The 25456-nt window shown below is 38.8% G+C and overlaps 1 protein-coding gene across 3 annotated transcripts in view; it reads left to right on the top strand.

Annotated features, from left to right (window-relative positions):
- PHLDB2 (pleckstrin homology like domain family B member 2) overlaps positions 1–25456 on the top strand; it is a 235163-nt gene that overhangs the window by 38780 nt on the left and 170927 nt on the right. For all 3 annotated transcript variants that reach the window (XM_050778855.1, XM_050778858.1, XM_050778857.1), the window contains exons 2-3: positions 12363–12524; positions 17177–17285. In XM_050778855.1, the coding sequence (XP_050634812.1) occupies positions 17247–17285 (39 nt within the window). In that variant the 5' untranslated portion in view covers positions 12363–12524; positions 17177–17246. The remainder of the gene's footprint in view (positions 1–12362; positions 12525–17176; positions 17286–25456) is intronic.

Here is a 25456-nt window from a genome sequence, read left to right as displayed (position 1 = left end):
ATATGTTTTGTAAGCATAGAAAGACTATTGTGGAGAGCTCCGGATTTACATCTCATCACACAATCAACCTGTTGCCCCTGGGGCACTCATACAACCTTTCTGTAGGTCTTCATTTTGAAAACAGGGATGCTGTTATGGGTTATGTTCTCCCCAAATTCATATGTAAAGTCATAACCACCAAGATGTCAGAATGTGACCTTATTTGGAGGTAGGTCTTTACAAAGGTAATCAAGTTAACATGAGGTAATTGGGTAGGTCTCCTATACTATGACTTATGTCCTTATCATGGGGAAATGTGGACACAAGCACGTGGAGAGAACACCATGTGAACATAAAGATGGCCATCTATGAGCCAAGGAGAGAAGAATGGAATGGATGCTTTCCTCGTAGCCTTCAGAAGAAACCAACTTTGCCAACACCTTGATTTCAGACTTCTAGCCTCCAAAACTGTGAGACAATAAATTTCTGTTGTTTAAGCCACCCAGTTTGTAGTACTTTGTTATGGGAGCCCTAGCAAATTAACAAGATACCATTATGAATCCCCTTCATTATGCTGCATTAAGGATTGCAAAAAATACGTAAAATGTTCAACCCAGCCTCAGGGCTGTAACTGCCCTTTCTAGAAAAATGTATTTGACCATAGTTTTAGTGAACTTGGAAGGCAATTTGTGCTTTCATGTAAAATGTGCTTCAACTCTCATTACAGAGTCCATAGCCTTAGAGTATCTTGCTCAGAACATCTCTACTTTCTAACCAGGGCTCAAGTCAGGACAATATGGTTCCAAGAAACCACAGTCAAATGTGAATCCCTAAAAACAAAAACATGGTAAGTATTGTGTGGGTGTACCTCAACAGAAACTGAAACTGAGGAATCACACTTTCTCCCCAGTTCTCTTCTGTCATCTAATCCACTCTCTTCCACCTAAAATTTTCCTTTGCTCACACAGAGTTCCTTACTGACTCACATTAGCATCTATCTGCGTGGTTCATTAGGCTACTCAGGCAGCCTTTGGCTACTTTTTCAACAGTGGCTCTCAAAATTTAGCAGCATCAGAATCACCTGAAGGGTATGTAAAACTCAGGTTTCTGGGCCCTACCTTCAGAGTTTCTGACTCAGTAGGTTTGGGGAAAAACTAACAACTTCCCATGTGATGCTGATGCTGTGGTCCAGGGACCACACTTTAAGAAGCACTATTCTATAGTATGATATTTCTGCTTCAGTGTTCATGGATTACTTATTATAACCTTTCAGGTTCCCAAAAATCTATATTTTTTTCTTTTTCAACTTTTATTATAGAATCAGGGGGTACATGTGCAGGTTTGTTGCAAGGATATATTGTGTGATACTGAGATTTAGGGTATGATTGAACCTGTCACCCGGGTACTAAACATAGTACCCAATATGTAGTTTTTCAGCCCTTACCCCCCTCCTTCCTCTAGTAGTCCCCAATATCTATTGCTCCATCTTTATGTCCATGCGTACCCAGTGTTGAGCTCTCACTTGTGAGAACATAACTGCATTTAGTTTTCTGTTTCTGCATTCTGTTTCTCCTGTTCTCTTAGGATAATGGCCTCCAGCTGCATCCATGTTGCTGCAAAAGGCGTAATTTCATTCTTTTTTATGGCTGCATAGTATATTCCATGGTGTATATGTACTACATTTTCTTTTTTGCCTGAGCACCCACAGTGGATTGTGCACTGGGCCCTTGATGGGCACCTGGATTCATTCCACGTTTTTGCTCTTGTGAATAGCCTTAAGATGAACATACAGGTGCATATGTTCTTTTGGCAGAATGCAATAATCTATACTCTTAAGAGGACTCACCTACATCCTCTTTTTGCCTTTGCTACACAGGTCTCTGGCCATCCTATATATGGAAATACTTAGGGTAAGTAGCCAATCAGCCATGGCCAATGAATGGTTGGGTCATACACACCAACACTTGGCTATTTATCACCCCACACATTCAGATTTTTAGGGAGAGGAGAGTCAAGGACACTGACATGTGTCTGTTCACAAAATGTGAGCCAAACATTCATTTACAAGTCAATTGTTTGTCACAGTAAGTTCTCAGCTGTTGACTTCATTCTGTACATTATTAGAAAGGCTGAAGTATAGCTCTTCTGTGGTTTGGAATGTCCTCACCAAAGCTCATGCTAGAATTTAATTGCCATTGCAACCACATTGAGAAGTGACCTTAAAGAGACGATTGGGCAATAAGAGTGGAACTGTTATTGCGGGAGGGGATTAGCTAACACAGGAGTGGGCTCCTGATTTAAAAGAAAAAAATTAGTTCGGCCCAACTTTCTGTCTCACATGCCTTGCTTTCTTTTCCACTATGAAATAACACAGCAATAAGACCCTCATTAGTGCCAGTGCCATGCTCTTAGACTTCTCAGCCTCCAGAACCACGAGCCAAAATAAATCTGTTTTCTTTAAAAATGTTGGAGCCTGTCGTATTCCATTATAGCGGCAGAAACCTGCTAAAGACTAAGACAGCATCTCAGAACCATACGAGTTTTATGCTAATAGAAAAGCACATTTAGAATTCTAACTCATGTCATCTGGAACTCTCATATCAGAGATTATTCAGGTAAAATTATGATGGGTTATGGAAGACTTGCAGCTTTGATGGCCCCGTGGATAGACCCAAATGCATCAATAGCAGCAGGAGGAAAGACAGGATCTTATAACAGATGTTGATAGGTGTTTTCATATGTGAGTGCATTAACTGAATGTTTATAAAGGACTATCTGTGTGTCTTCACAAGTAGATTGCCTGTTCCTCTACAGCACACTGAATCTTTGTTTTCCCCCAAAGCAAGCATAGAGCTATATATATAGTAGATGATTAATAAATATTTAATCAACGAGTGAATGATCATCATCCATTATGTTTGTGTAGTTACTTAGAATGTTTTCTTTTGCATTATCTTCCTCAACATTAAAATGTATGGAATTTTCTCTAAAGTCATTTTTTAGCTTTTGTATTTCAAGCTGACATCATTACGGACCAGTCATGGAGTGACGTTATAATCAAGAAAAACTAAATGCCTTAAAATTTTAAAAACATAACTCCTTTACTTATGTCTGGTGAACTCTATTGACCACAGTGACTATTTCTTTAAAATCTCCTTATCTCTCTCCACCTGCTTTCCTTATGCTCTGGAGCTGCTCCCAAGCCTATTTTTAAACTCTCGAGAAAACTTTTGTCCCTCGGCTCTAATCCACATGTCTCTCATCCTTCTTAATCCCTATCCCTTTTCCCCAAATCCTGTATTATATTCTGTATCCACAGCCCTCCTGAGTCAGGATTGCCAGGAAAGCTTGGACTACTCATGTAATGCTCCAATACGAATACCAAACTTAATTTGGGGGCTTTTTATCAGCATCTCCCCAATAACAATGTCTTCATCACAAGAGTCTTATCCCTCCAGGATTCTTTGTTCTACCTTCTAAATATTGTGTCAATTTACAATTAATTTCTCCTTTGGGGATATCCACAACAAGAACAGGCTTACATAGATAACAGAAATGATCATTAGTTTTTCAAATATGATTCCATTTAAAGCAAGAATTTTCTTCCGCCTTCTGCTATGCAGATGCATTCCTTTCTCCCCACACTCTCAACTCTCAAATTCTTAAGCATAGTAAGTACAGTTTGGGGGAAAGAGTGTTTTTTAATCTAGAAAAGAATCCAGAGAACTTTGCAAGATTTTCTCAAGTGGTTCCTACACTCCCTTTAGTGCAGATTAAATACAGTCCTCTAAATGCTGAGATGGCAGCTATAAACAGAGGCAGTATTGCTGTGGCACAAAACTACCTCAGTCATAGGGCCAGAGTGCAACCTGCCTATTTTGAATTTGGTCAAGCAAGGAAAGAATGCCTTAGTTCTATTTCCCTCAGGCCAAGCTCTGTTTACTTATGTACTATCTCAGGAATATGACAGGATCCAAGGCCAGAGTTAAGGTATGGAGATAGGATGTAATAGAGAAAGACTAAGTGTGAAGCTAAACTTCATTATTTGCATCCAAATGATAAAAATAATAGTAGAATCTAGAGATTGGTAATGACTGCCCTTAAAATTGGTAGCAAATGTTCTGGTTTTTACTGGGAACAACCTTTGTTATAGATGGAACTTCCTATTCTGAGTCCAATGGCCACTCTTGAAAAGGACACTACATTCCCGGCAATTAAGTCAAACCTTAAGCTAGTCTCATAGCTCAGTGCTCTCAGTTCCAAAATATAAAGCGAGGAGAGTAAAAAAGGAGAGATGCTCTGTGCCTACCATGAGCTCCTCAAAATTACCACTCTTTGAACTCAAAAGGTCAAGCTTGAGCTTTTACACTCAATAAATTTGTAAAGTTTTTGTTCTCACTATTCCCTCGGGCCAGAATGCTCTCCACTCTCCCCATCAGCTTGACAAATTCTTTCTTCTCTGTTTTGTTTTCAGTTTAAACATCACTTATGCCAGAGATCCTTCCCTGATCCTTCCTATTCCCATTTAAACTAGGTGAGACTCCTGCTAGAGCTTCTTTCTGTAGTACCAAGTACTGACCCCACTGGGTCCTTACCAGGCACAGCTCAGGAATTTTCTGTCTTTCTTCTCAACAATAAATTCCATGAAGGCAACAACCCTCTCTGCTTTTCTCATCATTTTGAGCAAGTGTTTAGCACATATGAGGTGATAAATAGAGCTTTATTTTTGTTCTCAGACTATTCAGAGAGAAAAAAGTTTTGAAATATTTTTAGACATAGTATCTTCTTTTTTTAGGAATATCCATATATACATTTTATATTATTGCATAGCTTGAATTAGTCTTGCATACTAACCTTATATCACATATAATTTTTGTCCTACTTCCAGTTTTTTGTTTTTCTTCTTAGTTCCTATCTGTTTTCCCCTCCTCTGTCCCCAGTTGCTATTCCAGGACAGCACTTTCTAAAATTCCAAAGCTCTCTGTGCTTCAAAATTTTGAGAATTCTTGCTCAACATGACTATTTCTAGAAACTGCTTGCAAGAGTTCCAAAGTCCATGGCTTCAGTATCAAGGTCGTGGGAAAATCTTTACTGTTCAGAGAGAGATTTCTAGAGCCCTCCAATGAATATGTACAAATCTTCTACTGTGCATTAGCAGAAGAGCCAACACATGATAACCTTTGATTATAATATTTTTTTCTGAAATGGGTAGCCTCAACTGGCAATTTACATCTAAAATATCCACTTTGCTTTAGAATTAAGTTCTATTTACCTTAGTAGTAACAAGTTCTTTAAAATGAAAAAAATTATTTTTCAAGACTGAGGCTTGGAGAAAAAAAATAAAATAAAATAATTGAGTAAGCACTACTAGGGAAAAAGAGAAACATGAGCAAGGTAAGGAAATTAAAACAAAACAAAACAAAAACTCATCGCCTTTAAATGTGTTCAAGTCTCCAGGTCCAGATTATTCAGAACAAACTTGCAGATCAATGAGGCAGTAAACACCCAGGGAGAGAAACAGGTTTAAGATAAACATCAATAACTATAAAGGTATTTGTATTCCATAGACAGAAAAATTGACCTTCTGATTTAGAGATTGATCAACTTGCTGTTGATCACTAGCAAAATTCTAGGATAAATATTAAATAGCCAATTTGTGAACATTTGGGCCAGAAAATCTTGCCTTAATCCCAAAGGAGTTTTCTTAAGATCAAGTTATGCCAAACTTAAAACACTACATTGGATGAATACCAAAGAGAAATTCAATTGCAGTAAGGCTCTTGACAACGTTTGTTATCTTTATAAACCAGATGGTAAACTGAAGGTTATAGCAAAATACAGTTTGGTGAATTCAGAGTCAATCGAACAAGCATATTAAGGGCAATTGTTTAGAGGATCCATGTCTTTTGAGAGGAATAGTCTCTCCGGAATGATCACCCTACCTGGTGTCATTGATGATGACTTAGATGATATTTTCAGAAGTGCCAAATAAACAAACTGGGAGGGAAAATACGCTGGTTAATAGGATCAGATCAAGATTGAGAAATATTTTAGCAGGCAATAAATATCAGAGCCAGAATTTCACAAACGCATGATTAAGGACATATGTCCGAACAGGAATTTCTGTTAATAAAATATTATATATGTTGACTTAGAAAAATCAGAAAACACAAACAAGCAAATAGAAGAAAAAACTGTAAATGTGATAGTCATTAGGACTGTCTACAAAAATTGCTCTGAGCTCATTGGAAGCTTGCATTTCTTTGTTCCTTTGAAGTGAGGCATGAGATTTTCTTTGAACAACAAAATACCAGAAGTGTCATGTGGCGTGTACAAGTTGCCTCATCCTTTTTTCCTGCCTCAGTAGTAGTGGAAGCTTCTGGAGCCATCTGTCTGTGTCTCTGAGTGGGTGTGATCAGTAAGCCCCTCTCTCATAAACTGTGCTGATAAATAGTATAAGCAAGAACTAATTTTTTGTTGTGTTAAGTCACTGGGATTTTGGGATTATTTGTTACTGCCGTATAATCCAACCTATTCTAAGTGATGAAACTACTATTTCAGAACATAAAGATAAGAAAAAGTATGTTTGTGCTATGTTAATTGCAAGATTTTTAGCACACATATGTGATATACACATAAATTATGAAAATGTCATGTATATTGTAACATACTTGTTTACTTCATTATATTGTGAAGTAAGTATATTTCTACATCAATTTTTAACTAAATAATAATTACGGTCCATTACTTGAACATGTCATACCTAACCAATTCCCTACTATAAAAACTTTATTTTTTCTATTTTTATATTATGAGTAATGCTATGATAAGACTTTTTGGACACATCCTTAGTATTTGACTTAGAATAAATTAGGAAAAGTGATATTTTGAGAACAAAATTAATTGCTTTCTTAAGCTTTGATCATATATTTCCAAATTATACTAAATAAGTAATAAAAATGTATAGTTCCATCAGCTGTGTGTGAGAAAGTCTGTTTTCCAGGTATTTGTCTGCATAGAATATTGGCTATTAATTTCATTTTTAGCAGTTTAATTTTGCCAGCACCTTTGGTGTCTAGCTTGTTTGAACATTTCATCACATGTTTGTGAGCCATTTTATTTCTTCATTTGTGACTCACTTATTCATATTCTTTATTCATTGTTCTACTGATATTAGTCTATTTTAGTTGATTCTCAAGGGCTCTTGAGATATTAAGTCTGTTAACCCCTACCATATATTTTGCAAGCATATTTCTGTTTTCTTTTTGATATTTTATTATTCTTCCACTTTGGAGCTTTAAATTTTAGTTGGCAAAATATAGCAGTCTGTCTTATGCGACTTATATCCTTGAAGGATACACTTGGAATTCTCAAATCTCCAAGTAAAATTAACATTTTCAAATATAATATTTTCCTTTAGTTCATTGATTATTTTGTTTTTACACATACATTTTTAATCCATCTAGAATTTATTTCTGAATATTAAATACGACAGGATTCTTCCCCTCCCCCAAAAAAATACGTAGTTGTCTTTAACTGATCTTAAACTCAACAAGTAGCATTAGAGAGGCAAACACACACATTAATGCAATCTTAAACTTCTTTAACAAAAATCTAGGACACACCAAGAAGGAAGTCATAATTCTACTACACTCTCCATCTGTTAGACCACTTCTAACATTCAATCAGGACACGGATAAATAGGAAGATAGTCAGAGAAGGGCAACCAGAATGGTGGTGGTTCAGGAAACCATATCTTTTGAGGAACAATTCAAAAAATGTTTTGCTCAGAGAAGAGATTGATCTTGACAATGAAAATTGTATTCAGAATTAGGAAGGATTGACATGAAAAAGTGGTAGATTCATTCTGTGTAGTTCTAGATATTGGCATTTGGTGCATTAAAATTTATAGCAAATCTTATTTCATTTAAATAAAAGGAAGAATTTTATATTCAAATATAAAGTACAGTTATCCCTCAGTATCTATGGAGGATTGGTTCTAGGACCTCCCATGGATACCAAAACCCACAGATGCTCAAGCCTGTGATATAAAATGGCATAGTATTTATACTGGACCTATGGACATTCTCTTTTAAATCATCTCTAGATTACTTCTAATACCTAATACAATGTAAATGCAATGTAAATAGTTGTTATGCTGTATTGTTTAAGGATAATGACAAGAAAAAAAGTCTATACATGCTTGATACAGATGCAGATTTTTCCCCTAAATATTTTCCATTAGTGCTGGGTTGAATCCATTGATGCAGAACCCACAGATACAGAGGACTGACTATACTGACATCCTACTGCTGGAAGAATTCAAACAGTTACTAAATGCCATTCAAGTTTGTACAGGAGATCCTTGCTTGGGTTGGGATATTAAACTAATGTCCTCTAAGGCCTCTTCCAAAGTCTAAGATTTTATGATTCTGGATTTTTGACCTAGCTGAAGAAAATGACTTGGTAAATAACTACTGTTATTTTCAAAAATTTAGGTCTGAGTTCTGAAAAATGCTTAAAGTGGGAGGATAAGACAGAGCATAAGCAACTTAGGGGATTGGCATACAAGCCCAGGCCCTCCCACCCAATGATAAGCAGTAGAATCTTAGGCAGATCACGTATCTCACCTGGGCTACAGTGTGTCATTCTAAAATGAGAGAGTTGAACTAAAATATCATTACTAGATGATCTGAGAGTCCCCTCAAAGCCTGAGATCCTGTAATTCTATGTTTAATAAATAGGTGTAATAAATGACATAATCAGGTTTTCAAATAGAAACTCTTATGCCTATTTTAATAAACTCTGGTTGTCTCAGTGCCTTGTCCTACTGATAGCCTTAGATCCAAAAACCAGAGGTTAAATCCAAGGTTCACACATTCATCATTCATCAAAAAAAGTTTAAGAACTTATTTTGCATGGGGCACAATGCTAGGTACCACTGATTCAAGGGCAATTAAAGTGAAGCCTGTACTACCAAAGATCTCACAGTTTAGTAGTGATGACAGCCTAGTAGACCAACAATTACGCTGCTACATAACAATTGTGTTGGATGTCTTTAACTGCCGTAGTATCAGAGGCTGACAGCCTACTTGGCCTTTAGATATCTCAAATATACCCCAAGAGACTCTAGCTTATAATTTCTCTCCTCATGCTTTCAAGTTACTGAAGGTGAATGTGTTCCCTGTTTAAAAAGTTTAATAATTCGCCATTCGGGAGTATTTGCTGTGTGCTCTATAGCATGCTATTTGATCAGAATTTCTTTAGAGAACAGTTAACTTTAAATCAAATGGAACTCATAAGTGAGAGATTCTCCTTTCTCTTTGGATATTTTTTTGCACTTGAGTTTCAAATGCTGAAAATGAATGATCTCTCCATCATAACATTCACAGACCCTTTTCCTGACTTATGGTGTGTGACTGTGGCCTGGCACTTGCTGCAGATGAGAACCCTTTCAAGCTAGAATTGGAGGGCTGAATCTGCTTCTACCATTTTCGAAGACATGGCCGGTAGCCTGGGCTACTCTAGGCTTTCTCTTCTATGTTCTCTGGGGCTCTGCTTCTGACCTGCCTTTTTCCTTTTTTTCCTTCTGGTCCACCTCACCTCAAAGAGGACACGTGGGAGATAGGGGAGGCATTCCACAGCCAGGGCCAAGAAGAAAGGATGACCACCCCGGGGTCGAGTCTCTGGCAGCCTACCCAGTCTATTCTGGGGTGAATCCGACCCAATTGCATGTTTCCCTAAAATAGAACACCAAGTTGAAGATACACCAAATTGTTTTCTACAGTTTTTAAATAAACATAGATGTTGTAGTCCCCCAAAATAAACCTTAGAGAATAAAACAGTGAATTTTTCAGTAAATATATTAGAAATAGATGGTAAGAAATCCTCCAATCTGGCAAAGACTGGAATGGGAGCATGAATTGGAAACAGGTCAAGCCTCCTGGCCATAAATAGTCTCCTCACTTTAACCAAGATGATTGTCTCATGTGCTCTGACCCAAGAGGGTTACTAGTTTCCAGGAAGAGAACTGGTGGGACTTTTCAGCCCTAAATGTGCTTAAAGGACAAAGGAAAGAAACTCAGTCACAGAAACTAGTGAATGGAAAAAAACATTATGCTATTTTCTTTTTAATGTTATTTCAAAGCAGTAGTTTGGATAGATGTCATGTTGTTTCCTATGAATGCCATGGGGGTATATCGGCATGACTACCTTCCTATGACCAAAAACTAAGAGGGATAAATTAGCCCAGGTCAGAAGCAGAGTCTGGAACTTGTGTGTGTCAGTCTGCTATTTAACACCAAGACCTTTGTCCTCTAAAGATAGAAAAGTCCAAGAGGAGAAAGCATGTGTCAATATTATTTTAAATGACATTAATTTGATATTCCCTAAGTGAAAAGAAGACCCTTATAAAGACACTTTGTCTCTTCTCCTGTTTACTTCTCCCATCTATCTATCTTTTATTCTTTCTCTCTGAAAAGAGAGATGCATTTCTGAAAAAAGATGATGCAGTAAGATTGGAATAGCTAAACCTACCACACAGGGATGCTTTAAAGCAAGCTTGTCCAACCTGAAGCCTGCAAGCCTCATGAGGCCCAGGATAGCTTTGAATGCAGCCCAACACAATTCATAAACTTTCTTAAAACATTATGAGATTTGTTTTGCAGTTTTGTTTTTTTTTTTTAGCTCATCAGCTATCATTAGTGTCAGTGTATTTTATGTGTGGCCCAAGACAATATGGCCTAGGGAAGACAAAAGATTGCATAACCCTGCTTTAAAGAGTAAAAGAATAACTTATGGGAAAGCACCAATCAGACACATAGGAGGTGCTCAGTAAAGGAATAGCTCCATCTTCTTTCCTTGTTGGCAGAGGGAAAACATTGCAAGATCATGGGTAGATAAGTGAAATGATGAGCACTATATTATGTTCTTCTCCTTGTTGGAATCATATTGGTGAGAAAGGAGTGCCAGGTTCAAACATCAAATCCCTGAGTTTTACTTTTTCCAATTGTCACTGCAGGTATTTTTATCAAGGCAATGGAAAAAACAGTGCTCCCCATTCCTGGTCAAAGAGGTCTCTGCTAAACAACAAATTATGCCTGTTGCTCAAGGTTCTATCAGATTCCTGGCATCAGATTAGGAGTTCCTTTGAAGAAAAGACTATAGACTCTAATAGAACTCCTTATTAGTCTGCCTTCTGAGAAGGTGTAATAATATGCTCTCTATGGGAACTAGGTAGTCATTTGTTCAACTAACAATTAAGGAAGCACCACTCATAGTTGGTTACATAATTGGCAGATATCTTCCAGTCGGATTATTTTAGAGGCCATAAAGAACAAAATGGTTTTGCTATAAGACATTTTCCATTTAAAACAAAGAAGAAAGATTTAACTGCTCTGACATATGTACATGGGAAGCCATGCACTATAGGGAATGAGAGTGCAGATTTTGGATTCAGATGTTCCTCAGTTCCAATTTCTTTACTAATTGTGTGGACTTTGGAAAGTTATTTGACTTTTCTGAAATGCCATTTTCTCAGCTGTAAAGTAGTAATGGTAATAGCTTACCTTGCAGGGTTGTTCAGACTTACATGAGATAATAATATATATTATGTGCTTAGTTCATATGGTGTCTAACCCTATAAACAGCGGCCAATAAATAGCAGTTACTGCCGTGCCAAAATTGGACAAGCTATCATCACCAGGGCTCTGTGCCCTGAGTATTTTTGTTTGGCCCTTGTCTTTAGCCAACTGAGCAATACAAAACTGAGTTCCTGAGAAATCTTGGAAATGATAATTCTTTGGTTCTCACCACCCCCATATTGTGAAGTCCATGATCTTCACATGGCAGATTCTCTCCAACCAAAGCCCCCTCAGAATTTTGGAATGGAATTCTGATACCACAACAAGTGCTGTAGAGACTCCATGGGCATGGGGAGCCTGACTGGGAGCAGGGGTTCAAATTGCCCTTGGATCTTATCAGCAGCTCAGAAATGTTACAGGTAGTCAGCTACTAGGAAGTGGAGGCCTAGCCTCTTAATTTTGTTCCTGCTTAGAAATAGGCATACTCTGGGTTTTCATAACCCTGAAAATCTCATAGAATAGCCCTGAACACTCAGCTTGCCTTATCAGAAATAAAGACCACTCTCCATTTAGAGACTGACCAAGAAAGAGACTCCTGCTGTTATAGTAATATGGTTGCCCTTTGACCCCAGGAAGTTCATTATATCTCTTTTCTGACCACAAAAGATTTACTCCAACTCCTCAGGTAAATGTCTCTCCTCTAATAAGGAACCAAGCTCCAAAGATCTTGAAAGGTTTAATATATACCTTTCAGAACTATTCATCCACATAACTAGTAGTCTCTTCATACTCTCTTCACAGCACTTGAGGCATTAAGAGTTGCTCAGTAGGTTGCTGAATTATTGCAACTCGGGAGCCAGACTATGACAGTGAACTGACATGTGCTTGTGGCCACCTGAGCACTGTGTTTTGATGAAGGAAAAGAACCTTTCGCAGATGCAGTAGAGACTTCTGTTTGATGAGGTGAGTGTAGTGCAAGGGAAGCTGCCTATTTCGGATACTCTGGTCATAAAATGACATGTAATGAAGACAATCATAACAGAACAGCCTCCAACCTCAACAGTGTTCTGGTGCAATCAAATTTATTTTTCACTTTTAAAACTTTTTTAAAAATACATGATTATTGTAGACAAATATAGTAATATAGAGAAGTAAATTAAAAAATTAAACATTTCCCAGAAAACCACCAATATCTAGTATTAATGCTGTAAAACGTATCCTCCTAGTCTCTTTTTAATATATGTATTCATTTTATAAAAATGGTGCCATGGTAAGCATTCTGATATGTAATCTGCTTTTCCCCTTGTATACTGTAAACATTTTCCATAAATATTTCTCTCTATTATTATCTTCACTAACTTTTGGTAATGTTTTATTATTGTGTCACAATGATTTAATCAAGTATGAATTATCAATATTTAGATAGTTTCCAGATTTTCAGAATTATAAAAATAGTTTGATGAATTACACCGTAGGTGAATGTTTGTTCTTAACCAATATTCTTTTGTTATAATAAATTTCTATATATGGTGTCTGCTGGGTGAAAGGCTACGTGCAAGACTGTGTTCACACACCCTGCTATGAACACTCCTATACAGGACCCCTGTCAGCAGATGCAATGGTTTGCCTCCTGTGAGTGAACTTTCTGGGTCTTAAGTAAATGTCAAGATGATTCTGTTTTCCCATTTCAGTCTCAGTTTACACTTTCTTATCCGAGGACTCACACTGTTAGTGCTCCCATTTTATTCTCAAAAGTATCTTTGTTGAGGCAGCATTGTATAGGCATCTCATCATGGGGTAGATAAATGCTTACCTTTAAGAGATAATGCAAAACTGTTTTCCAGACTTGTTGCACCAACTCAATCTTCCCAATAGTGTATAAGCAATGCTGTGGATCTGTTGTCAGACTTTTTTGCTTTTAATGAAATGGTTATAAAATGCTATTTTATAGCCACATGTTAAATATGCTTTATCTTTTTTTACATTCTAAATTTCATCAGTGATACATTATAATTGTACATATTTATGGGGTACACGTGATATTTTGATACATGCCCACCATGTGTAATGATCAACTCAGGGTAATTAGGATATCCATTGCCTCATATATTTGTCATTTCTTTGTGTTGGGAACATTTGAAATCTTCTTTCCTAGATACTTTGAAATATCCAGTAAGTTATCGTTAACTATAGTCACCCTACTGTGTTCTCAAACACTAGAACTTCTTTCTACCTAACTATATTTTTGTACCCATTAACCAACCCCTCTTCATCCCTTCCACCCCTTAACCAGCCTTCCCAGCCTCTGGTAACCATCATTCTCCTCTCTACTTCCATGAGGTCAACTTTTTTAGCTTTCACGTATGAGTAAAAACATACAATGTTTGTATATATGCTCTACTAATGATTTTTATACTTTTACATGTTTTCATGATGGTGATTATCATCTTTTTGCTTCCAGATGCAGGACTCCCTTCAGTATTTCTTGTAAGACCGGTCTAGTGGTGACAAATATCTTCAGTTTTTGCTTGCTTTGGAAATACTTTATTTCTCCCTCATTTCTGAATCATTTCATAATTCTGATATGTATGTATATCCTTTCTTATATTAAAGAGAAAGCACGAGATAATGAATATGAGATTCACATTAGCTCAGATAGGAAGGAGGCATAGGGATGAAATGTGGAGAACTTACAATTAGATATCAGTTATCATCAAGATCTGAGCACCAGGCATGGTGGCTCATGTCTATAATCCCAGCACTTTGGGAGGCCAAGGTGGAAGAATCACTTGAACCCAGAAGTTCAAGACCAGCCTGGGCAACATAAGGAGACCTCCATCCCTACAGAAAAAATTTTAAATTAGCCAAGTGTAGTGGCACACATCTGTGTTCCCAACTACTCAGGAGTCTGAGGTGAAAGGATCGTTTGAGTCCAGGAATTTGAAGCTCTAGTGAGCCATGATCGTGCTACTACACTCCATCCTGGGTGACCAAACAAGACCCTGACTCAAATTTTAAAAAAAATAAAAAAGAAAAAAAGAAAAAAACTAAATAAACAAAAAAATCTGAGCATTCACTTTGGTTGGTATTTTCTAAGGTTTAATCAGAAACAAATAAGCAAACGAATGCAGGCCATGAGTATGTACTAAACCAAGATTATGATTAATTTATTTCTGTGTACAAGAAATCCAATGAAAAGAAGGAAGGATGTGAATATTTGAAGGTTATCTATAGCTGAGGGTAGAGTGACAAGCACCCCTGTGGCCACCAACACTGGGACTACACTGAGTCAGACCCAAAGCCAGCACAGCACTGGGTCTTGCCCAAGGCCCATGATGACCACTGCCTAGGATGTTCCCTCAAAGCCCAAGGGCTCTACAATCAGCAGGTGCCCAATCCAGCCGGGCTTGTGGCCTTGCCTTCAGGGAGCACGCTTTCCCCACCCCACCCAGGCCAGGTCCAGAAATGCTGTCTTTGAGCCAGGGCCCAGGATCAGGAACCTTAGGAATCTACCTGGCGCTCTATTCTACGGTGTCTAAGCTCTCTCCAAAACCATAAGACAGTCATTTCTACTCTTCCCTCCCCTTTCCTCAAGCAGAGGAGACTCTTCCCATGGCCACCACTGCCCCAGGCTTGCAGCAAATGCTGCCTGGCTACTACGGACGTTCACTTAAGGCCCGAGAGCTCTTCAGTCAGCTTATGGTGAATACTGCTAGATCTGGGTCTCTCCCTTCAGGGCAGTGGACCCTCCTCTGGTCCAGGGTGCCAAGGCATGGAATTAGGAACCCTAAGAGCCCACTTGGTGCTCTGCCCCCACTGTGGCCGAGCTGATAACCAAGGGCAAGGCAAAGCTCCCTTTACACTCTCCTCTCCTGTTTTCAGGCAGAAAGAGTCCCTCCCCATAGCCACCACAGCTGGAAATGTGCTGGGTCTCACCTGAAGTCAGCATGGCACTAGGTCTCATCCAAGGCCTGCAGCAAATACTGCCTGGCTACCACTGATGTTTATTCAAGGTCCAAGGACTCTTTAGTCAGCAGGTGATGAATCCTTCCAGAACTGGATTCTTCCTTCTAGGCAGTGGGCTCCCTTCTGTGCCAGGGTATGTCTAGAAATGTCATCTGGGAGCTAGAACCTGGAATGGGGGCCTCAGGACTCTGCCTGGTGCTCTAACCTACTGTGGCTGAGCCACTATCCAAGTTTCAAGATAAAGTCCTCTTTAGTCTCCCCTCTCCTTCCTCAAGCAGAAGGAAGGAATCTCCCTCAGAGCTGTGAGCTGTGCTGCCTGGAATTGGGGGACGGGTAACTCAGGCACTCCCTTGTCATCCCAGCTGGTGTCTCACTAGGTTGCGTGCACCCCAAGTCTACTGGCAAGTACAGCACTGGGACTTGCCCAGGAATTGCAGTCCTTGTGGCCTAGACTGCCTTTCAAGTTTATTTAGGATCCCAGACCACTTTAGCCCAGAGGCAATACTTTCCAGAACTCAGGTTCCAATCGCTGGGATGCATGATTCCCCTCTGACTAGGGCTGGTCTAAATGCTCCCTCCATGGGCACTTGCCGATGGCTGCCCTGCTTTACTTTCCACTGTGAAAGGCAGCACTGAGTTCCAATGCAAAGTCCCGCAATCACTGCACTCTCCCTCCCGCAACACGCAGATTCTTTCCCTGGGCCATGTGACTGCTGCTGTGGGATAGGGGAGGGGTGGTGTTGGCAATTCAAGACTGTCTTTCCTATCTTCCTCAGTGCCTCTTTCAGTGGTATGAAGTTAAAACCACATACTGTGATCACTCACCTGATTCTGGGGTCTTATAGATGCTTTCTTATGTGGATAATTGTTCTAATTTGGTGTTCCTACAGCGGGGACAGTTGCTGGAGGGTGCTATTTGGCCATCTTGCTTCCTGAAGGTTATTTATAGATACCACTAGATCTGCCCTCCAGAAAGGTTAAATAATTCATATTGCCATAAAAATGAATAAGAGTGCAGATTTCACTGTGTCCTAAATTGCTTTATAAGGCTAAAGTGATTGGATTGGATCCACCTGGGCCATGATACACACCTGAGCTGTGGAATTTCTCTCTGATTCATGAATGGTAAGGCATTTGATCGACCCTTACCATTCTCATCTTTGCCCGAGGCCTGCTCACTTTGGTCTGGTACTGGAGCTAGCATGCAAAGCAGGGCCTACAGCATTTAGCTGAGGGGTGGAACCATCTGAAATGCCTCTGCCACCGTTGTCTTTAATGGCTTTCAGATGTGAAGAGGATCACATGCTCTCCAGCTGTTTTTATGTTCACTCCAGGGGCATTGTCTCAAAATTTCCAAAATATTCTAAAATCGGGGGTATAACTCAGTGGTTGAGCATTTGACTGCAAAATATTCTCAAATCTACCAGTTCTCCACCACTATCATCATGAGTGGTAACAACTAATGTCTAGTTATTGTTTAAGGTGCCATAATTAAAAGGTATGTAAATAAAAGAAGTTCCTTGACCCTCAGAGTTACATTTCTTTATTTTAAGAAATAAGATAGGTATGCTTAAGTCTCCACCCTCAGTCATGGGAAACTGCATTTCAGTAATGTTTAAGAGCTCCTTTTCCTCCCAAAAATGATACAGGAGTGGAGATGGCCAAGGAGAGGATGTACCCTAACTGGAAATTTCAGTCGTCACCAAAGTGTACATTGTCATGGTCCATTTGAATGCAGTTGCTTCTGTTCTCTCTGTGGTAAGTCTGAGCTGAGGATCTTTCATTAAGAGTCTCCACACAGTCCTCCACAACGCTGCCTCCATCAACAATCTTGCCATCTCCAGTGAGTCACATGGGAGCAGAACTAGGTCCCTACAATATTTATTTGAAAGTAAATAGGCATTTGATAAACAATCTCACTTCCATACATCTTCAAGTCTTTGGAAATCCCCCTCTCTTTCCCACCCACACTGCCTCCTCTAATCCTTGGAGCTCCTCCTCCTTTTGGATAATCATTCCACATGCCTCAGTTTACCTACTTTTCATAAGTAAAGACCTGGGTAAGGTTTTCTTGGTTTTTGTTTTTGAGACAGAGTCTTGCTCTGTTGCCCAGGCTGGAGTGCAATGATGTGATCTAGGCTCGCTGCAACCTCCGCCTCCCGTGATCAAGCAGATTTTCCTGCCTCCACCTCCCCAGCAGTTGGGATTATAGATGTGTGTGTGCCACCCCACCCATCTAATTTTTGTTTTGTTTTGTTTGTTTGTTTGTTTTGAGATGGAGTCTCACTCTGTTGCCCAGGCTGGAGTACAGTGGTGTGATCTCGGCTCACTGCAACCTCCGCCCTCCGAGTTCAAGTGACTCTTCTGCCTCAGCCTCCTGAGTAGCTAGGATTTCAGGTGCCTGCCACAACGCCCGGCTAATTTTGTGTATTTTTAGTAGAGACGGGGTTTCATGATGTCAGCCAGGCTGGTCTCAAACTCCTGACCTCAGGTGTCCGCCTGACTCGGCTTCCCAAAGTGCTGGGATTATAGGCATGAGCCACCACATCCAGCCAAGACCTGTTTTCTTTAGCAGGAGAGAGAAATAGAATAATGCCTTTTCATTTTTACTAGATGTGGTGAAGACAAAGTAAATGCAACTTAAAAAGAAACAAGCAAACAAAATTCCCGAAATGTTAAGACACTGCCTTGTTGATTCTGCCCTCAAAATATGTCCAGAATCTAACCACTTTTCTCCAGCTCCTTTGCTGTTACCTAATTCAAGCCACTATCATCCTGATGTTGTCCCTTTCTGAATTCTGGTAATTCTCTCTATCTCCTTAAACCAGTCTCTGAATCCACATTTGTTCGCTTCTAACAGATTCTCCACAGAATAGCCAGAAGGAGATTTTATTTTATTTTTTATTGTTTTTCAGACAGACTCTCGCTCTGTCGTCCATGCTGAAGTGCAATGGCATGATCTCGGCTCACTGCAACCTCTGCCTCCCGGATTCAAGCAATTCTTGTGCCTCAGCCACCTGAGTAGCTGGGATTACAGGCATGCATCTGGCTAATTTTTTTTTTGGTATTTTTAGCAGAGACAGGGTCTTGCCATGTTGGCCAGGCTATTCTCAAACTCCTGACCTCAAGTAATCCACCCGCCTTGACCTCCCAAAGTGCTGGGATTACAAGCATGAGCCACTGTGCCTGGTCCAGGCAGTAGATTTTAAAAACACAATCACATTGTGTAACATCCTCAAATAGTAAGATATACAATCATAAAATGAAAAATTCTTATCAAGATCTACAAGACCTTCTAGTGTTATTCCCTATTGCTCTACTTTAGGTTATTGATACGACCGGTTTTGTTTGTTTTTAAACTTCCCCTAACTCTTTTCTAGCTCAGGATTAGTCTACCCCTTTACCTAAAATCTTCTTTTCCTGACTACCTTCTGGTCATGCCTCATGTCTTAGCTAAATGTGATTCCCTCAAAGAAGACTTTCATTGATGCCATAATCTAAATGAGTGACCCTGCTTTAGTTTCTCATTATGCTTATTGTCATTCTTAGCATTGCCACAATATGTCATTATCTATGTATTGACGTGATTATTTACTCAATATCTATTTCCCCCACTGACCACATATCACCAGTGCCTAATGAATAGCAGATGCTAAAGAAATTAACAAATGAAAAGCAAAGATGTGGAACTTTGAATAGTTTAAGTTCTATTTAGGCAGACACACACACACGCGCGCGCACACACACACACACACACACAGGGTAGTTATTGTGGGTTATAGACCATCTCACTTTCCTAATTCTCATCTCAGACACTGAGTAACTACAGGCCCAGTCATTGCCACAGAATTTTTGCTTCATATTCTTGTTGACTGCCTTACTTGAAAGCAATTCAATCCATGTGTAAGGATTCCATTAGACAGTCTGTCATGAGACAAAGGCAAAAAATCCCTCGGTTCTATTTTTGCTACCATCTGTGTCTTTTTAAATTCTTCCTATATGTGGAATTTTTTCATTGCTTTATTTGACTTCTGTAAATCTGCTAAATATGTTTACAAGCAACTTCCACAACCCTTCTCCACCATCACTCCCACTTTGATATCATCCCATTTTAGAACTGGATAGATATTTAAGATCCTCTTAACTTTGCAGACAACAGAACAACCAAGCCTCAGAGAAATGAAGTGATTTGCTGAAAGCTACTCAGTTGTGATTACTAATTGTAGAAAAATAGAGCAGGGTGCAGTGGTTTGTGACTGTAATCACAGCCCTATGGGAGGCCACTGTGGAAGGATCGCTTAAGCCCAAGAGTTTGAGGCCAACCTTGGCATTATAAGTGAGACAACCATCTCTATAAAAACATAAGAACATTAGCTAAGTGTAATGGTGCACGCTAGTAGTCCCAGCTATCTGGGAGGCTGAAGTGAGAGGATTCCTTAAGCCCAGGAGGTTGAGGCTGCAGTGAGCCAAGATTATGCCACTGCACTCCATCCTGGGTGGTACAGTGAGACCCTGTGTCAAAAAATTAAAATTTGAAAAATTTGAAAAACAATTGTAGAGGAATAGAAAGCAAAGTGAGCTTCTAAAACCTTGGCCCTTATAATTTACTCCCAAATTTTCTATCTTAAAAAAAGAGAAGAAAAAGAATCAGGGAACATTTTAAATCTGAGAGTGTTCCAATTCCTCAAAAGATGTTTAAAAAGTCAGTTTTTACCATCATTCTGAAGAAAGCAAGGAAATAAGACCTAAAAATATTTAAAACTCAAATCATCTGTATAGGAAAATTTCAGTATGTTCTAGGCTTCCTTGTGTTTACTTTTCAGACTGCTTTCTGTAATCAAGTAAGATTAAGTGAAAATTACCTGGGCCACAAAACTGCAATGAAATTATTAAAGCATTTATTTAAAATATTTTCAGTCAGGTGCAGTGGATCTTACCTGTAATCCCAACACTTTGGGAGGCCGAGGCAGGAGGATCACTTGAGCCCAGGAGGCCAAGGCTGCAGGGAGTTATGATCATGCCACTGTCCTCAAGCCTGCATGACAGGGCCGGAACCTGTCTCTAATAAAAAAAAAATAAAATAAAACGTTATTTTCTCTTTAATCTGAACAATTCTAGGATCTGGCATCTTTGATGTTTCCAATACAATCAATTTCAAAATATGTGCTGAATTTATACTATGCAAAGGAGTGTTGTTTGGGCCTCATATGAGGGCCAAGAAGGTGAGCTCACATGGAGACAGGCTGTATGAGTCCACTCTCATGATGCTAATAAAGACATACCCAAGACTGGGTAATTTGTGAAAGAAAGAGGTTTAATTGACTCATAGTTCAGCATGGCTAGGGAGGCCCTAGGAAACTTACAATCATGGCAGAAGAGGAAGCAAACACTTCCTTCTTCACATGGCGGCAGCGAGGAGAAAAATGAGAGCCAAGTGAAGCAAGAAGTCTCTTATAAAACCATCAGACCTTGTGAGAACTCACTATCACAAGAACAGCATGGGGGAAACCACCCCCATGATTCCATTACCTCCCATTGGATCCCTCCCATGACACCTGTGGATTATGGGAACTACAGTTCAAGATGAGATTTGGGTGGGGACACAGCCAAATCATATCACAGACATTAAGAAGCTGGTACTCTTATTATAATGGGAGAAGCCCACCTAGTCAAAAAAATTACTCTGAAATCTATCATGGTGTCAGCACAATGTGAACACAGACTGCTGTAAATAAAAGAGAAATAGTAGTCTTTGAATTTAATACTAGAAAAAATATTAGAAGAGAAAATTAAATTCTACTTCAATTCTTCACATTGGTGAGGTAGACAGCTTCAACTGGTCTTAAAAATATAGACTGATTTTCTATAAATTATTTTTTGAAAGCTAGAAATACGCTAGAAATATGTCATACCAATCAGAAAAAAAAAAAAATTCTAAAGGAAGGTGAGGGACAGGAATAAACAACTAAATGTGAAATTGTCTCAAAGACATCAGGTTGGGTACTGAATTAAGTTTGTCTTAAAATCAAATTATAGAGACTTCCAGCAGTTTCACTGCTGGAAATTTATACTATGAATATATTCCTATGTGAAGATATCTATTGTGCTTTTCTGTAATTTACAGAAACTGAAAACAACGTTATGTATTCATCAGAAAGGACTGCTTTATTTAACTGTGTTCAATACATATCATAGAGTACTATGCACTCCTGAAAATGAATGAGGGAGATCTAGAGGTACAAATATGGGAGGAGGTCTAAGAAATATTACTAAGTGAAAGGCAAGGAAAATAACTATACAGAAATATAAACAGAATCCTATTTGTGCAATAACAAGATTGTATAAATATACTCCTCATAAAGCATTCTTAGGAGAATACTCGAGAAACCTTTTTTTTTTTTTTTTTTTTTTTTTTTTTTTTTGAGATAGGGTCTTACTCTGTTACCCAGCCTGGAGTACAGTGGCACAATCACAGCTCACTGCAGCCTCAACCTCCCTGGGCTCAGGTAATCCTCTCACTTCAACCTCCCAAGTAGCTGGGACTACAGGCATGCACCATCATGCCCACCTAGTTTTTGCAATTTTCTGTAGAGATGGGGTTTTGCCACGCTTCCCCAGCTAGTGTTGAATTCCTGGGCTCAAGTTTCTGCCTGCCTTAGCTTCCCAAAGTGCTGGGATTACAGACATGAGCCACCATGCCAGGCCAGGAAACTCTTAGTGAGCATATCTTTGGAAAATGAGACTGGGAAGTTACACGAAAAGAAATTTTTATTTTATGCCCTCTGTGTCTTTTGATTATTTTTAAATTATGGAGAGGTATTACTTTTGTATTACTTTTTGTTTATTAAATTCCTATACTATTATGCATATATCATTTTAAAACTATAGTTCTTTTAAGTTAAGTTTACTTGGGAAAATGTCCTAATTTCTTTTCTCATTGTATGTCTTTAGTTTCTATATTCCAGTGACTCTGTTGTGGATTATGTGTTTGCCCTAGCTTTTCCCATCTCTAATAACGTCATGAACTGGCATTTCTGAATTTTCATTTTTATTATTGGACTCTTTAATCCTGCTTGTTTTAAGAAGCATTTTGCAAGTTACATGTTAACTAAGACACAGTACCTGATTTAAAGGGGGCATAAAATGCAGTGGGAGAGACAGAAACTATTTTTACTTCATAAAATCCAGTTTTATAAAAAGCTCTGTTAATAACACTGAGGGAGTATGAGAAAACAAAAGAAAGCATACTAAATTTGGTTGGGGAAAGAATCAAGGAAGATTTCCGGGAAGTTATGACAATTAAGATCAGTCTTGAAAAGATGAATCAGCTGGTACAAGTATAATACATGGCCTTCATAGATCATTTTGCATGCCTTAAAATTAGTGAAATTTAGATATAGAAGAGATCTTAAATAATATTAAATGTAATATTCTCATTTTTAAAATAGCGAAACATGACTTGTTAAACAACATGGGCTGTGGGGTCAAATTAAATGGCCAATACAGAGTAGACACTTAATAAATATTTGTTCCCTTCAGAACTGGCTACATAAATTACAGGGCCCAGTGGAAAATGAAATACAAGGCGCCTTGTTCAAAAGTTATTAAGAATTTCAAGACAGTCACAACAGAGTGTTAAAACAAGCATAAGCCCTTCTGAGCACAGGGCTACATTGAAATAAGCCACAGTTCTGGGGTTCATGAAGCAGGCCTCCCTCCCTCCTCTAATCTAAGTTCCAAGGGCTAAGTAGATGCAGAAATTAAACAAGAACTCAGGTCTCCTTTGGACACAAAGACCTCAAAATTTTAAAAGCTCATAAACAATCTCTTCACCCAATATTTTTAACTGAGCGGACATGAAGATCTCATATTTATCTTTATTTATTAGTTAATCAATTTGTACCTTTATTCATTCATGTCACAAATATGAATAAATGTGTCCCAAGAGCCTAGGACAAAGCTGGTTCATAATAGGTATTCAATGAAGAGTAGGTGAATGATGGATGACCAGATGAATGAGTGACTAAACAATAAGCTACAATTGAGTATTATTGCCCATAAAAAGAAATAAAATTTTGATGCATGTAACACCATGAATGAACATTGAAAACATTATGCTAAGTGAAAGGAGACAGACACAAGAGATCACATATCATATAATTACATTTATATGAAATGTGTGGAATAGTCAAGTCTATAGAGACAGAACGTACATTAGTGGTTGCTGGGTTCTGGGAGGAGGGAAGAGTAAGGAGTGACTGCTCATGGATATGGGTGTTTTGTTTTGTTTTGTTTTGTTTTGGAATGATGACAATGTTCTGGAATAAGATAGCAGTGATGGTTACACAACTTTGTGAAAGTACTAAATATCATCGAATTCCACACTTCATAAAGGGTGGATATGATAGTATATGAATTATATCTCAATTTTTAGAATGTAAAACAATAAATTAACCAAGATAGAAAGATTTAAGTAACTTGCTAAAAATTGATTTGCTGTTACTTGTGATGACTGTGCATCTAACATCAAAACTTTTGGCTCCTAGTTCAGGCTTTCTCCAGTCTATCAAGCTACTGCCCAGAAAACTGCAGAGTGCTGCCAGCTATCTCTATGGCTCCATGGAGCACTGTGCTTACATACGAGAAACCTCTCTTGTACCAAAGTGTAAATACAGTGGTGGCTGCATTCTGCCTCCAGAGGATCTGGCCTACCGAGTGAAGAATAAAGGGGAGACAGAGCAAGGGGAGAGCCCTTTCCAAGAGATTCCTCATTTTCTCTTTGTTGTCCTAGACACCACCCACTGACCTTGTATCTCAGGTCTTGGTTGAGAAACCAAAATAACTAGTGACACTCCTATGATGCCTTGGCAACATTCCCTGATAACTTAGCATATTTATTTCCTGTTTTCCCAACTCTCATTTATTTCCATGCTAGCATAGAGCAAGATGACATGTAACCTCTTGTGAAATGCTTGATATTTGTCCCTTAGAAGAGACATTAGGACTAAAAATTTTGCAAATAGTAAAATAACAACACTCATAGCTTGTTCTTGTGCGTAATATGTGAAAGTTTTCTAAACGTATTTTAGTTTTAACTTACATTCATTTGTTACAGCAGAGTGAGGCAAGCATCATTTTTCTCCACTTTTTCACTTCTAGTTTATGATCCTCTCTTCTTCCTTACCAAGAGAATCAATAAGGGTGGGTGTTGTGAACACATGTTTTTTGTCCTGTCAGGAAAAGTTAAAGGTTAAGGTCCTGCTCCCAAATGATAGATAATTAATCATCATTAAAATGGCAACCTGTCACTGGAAAAGGAAAAGCAGAAATATAAAATAAAGCAGATATATGATATCAGGTAGCAACAAGGATGTCACAGATTTAATGAGTATAGGGGATGTTGCACAAAAAGTTTTATGCTAACCTCTAGAAACAAAAGAAAAAGCAGAAATGGTCTATATGTTCATAGTCTGTATGACCATCTCTCTAATTTTGAAATCAGCAGTCATTCCTTGGTTGGCATATGCTACTTGGGAGTGAAGGATGGAAGAACACAGAGAACAAAAGTTTCATCGTTAAGCTGTGAAGCAGAGAGAACAGGCAGCTAGCCAAAACTTATGCGGTTCTTCAAATTTCTGATGGGGATCAGAGTGCCTCTCCCTCACTGACAAATATGGAATGGAATGTAAGGCTGCTACTCACAGGGTTCTCTGCAATCCTGAGATTGGTTCTGTTCTAGCCAAAGCTCTTGGCTAGAACAAGATTCCTGTAAGCTCCAGTCCAGTTGAGACTTCCTGGGAGAATGTGCCTCTGCTGCCCCTTGGAGAACTCCTGGACATCTTAGTGACAGCCCCACCCCCACCACTAGTCTTCCCAGAATTCGAGCTGTGAGAACACATCAATTCCTGCCTCGGGCATTTGAGTCCATT

Source organism: Macaca thibetana, chromosome 2 (genome assembly GCF_024542745.1).
Source record: "Macaca thibetana thibetana isolate TM-01 chromosome 2, ASM2454274v1, whole genome shotgun sequence".
Lineage (NCBI taxonomy): Eukaryota > Metazoa > Chordata > Mammalia > Primates > Cercopithecidae > Macaca > Macaca thibetana.
This window is presented reverse-complemented; position numbering and strand designations above follow the sequence as displayed.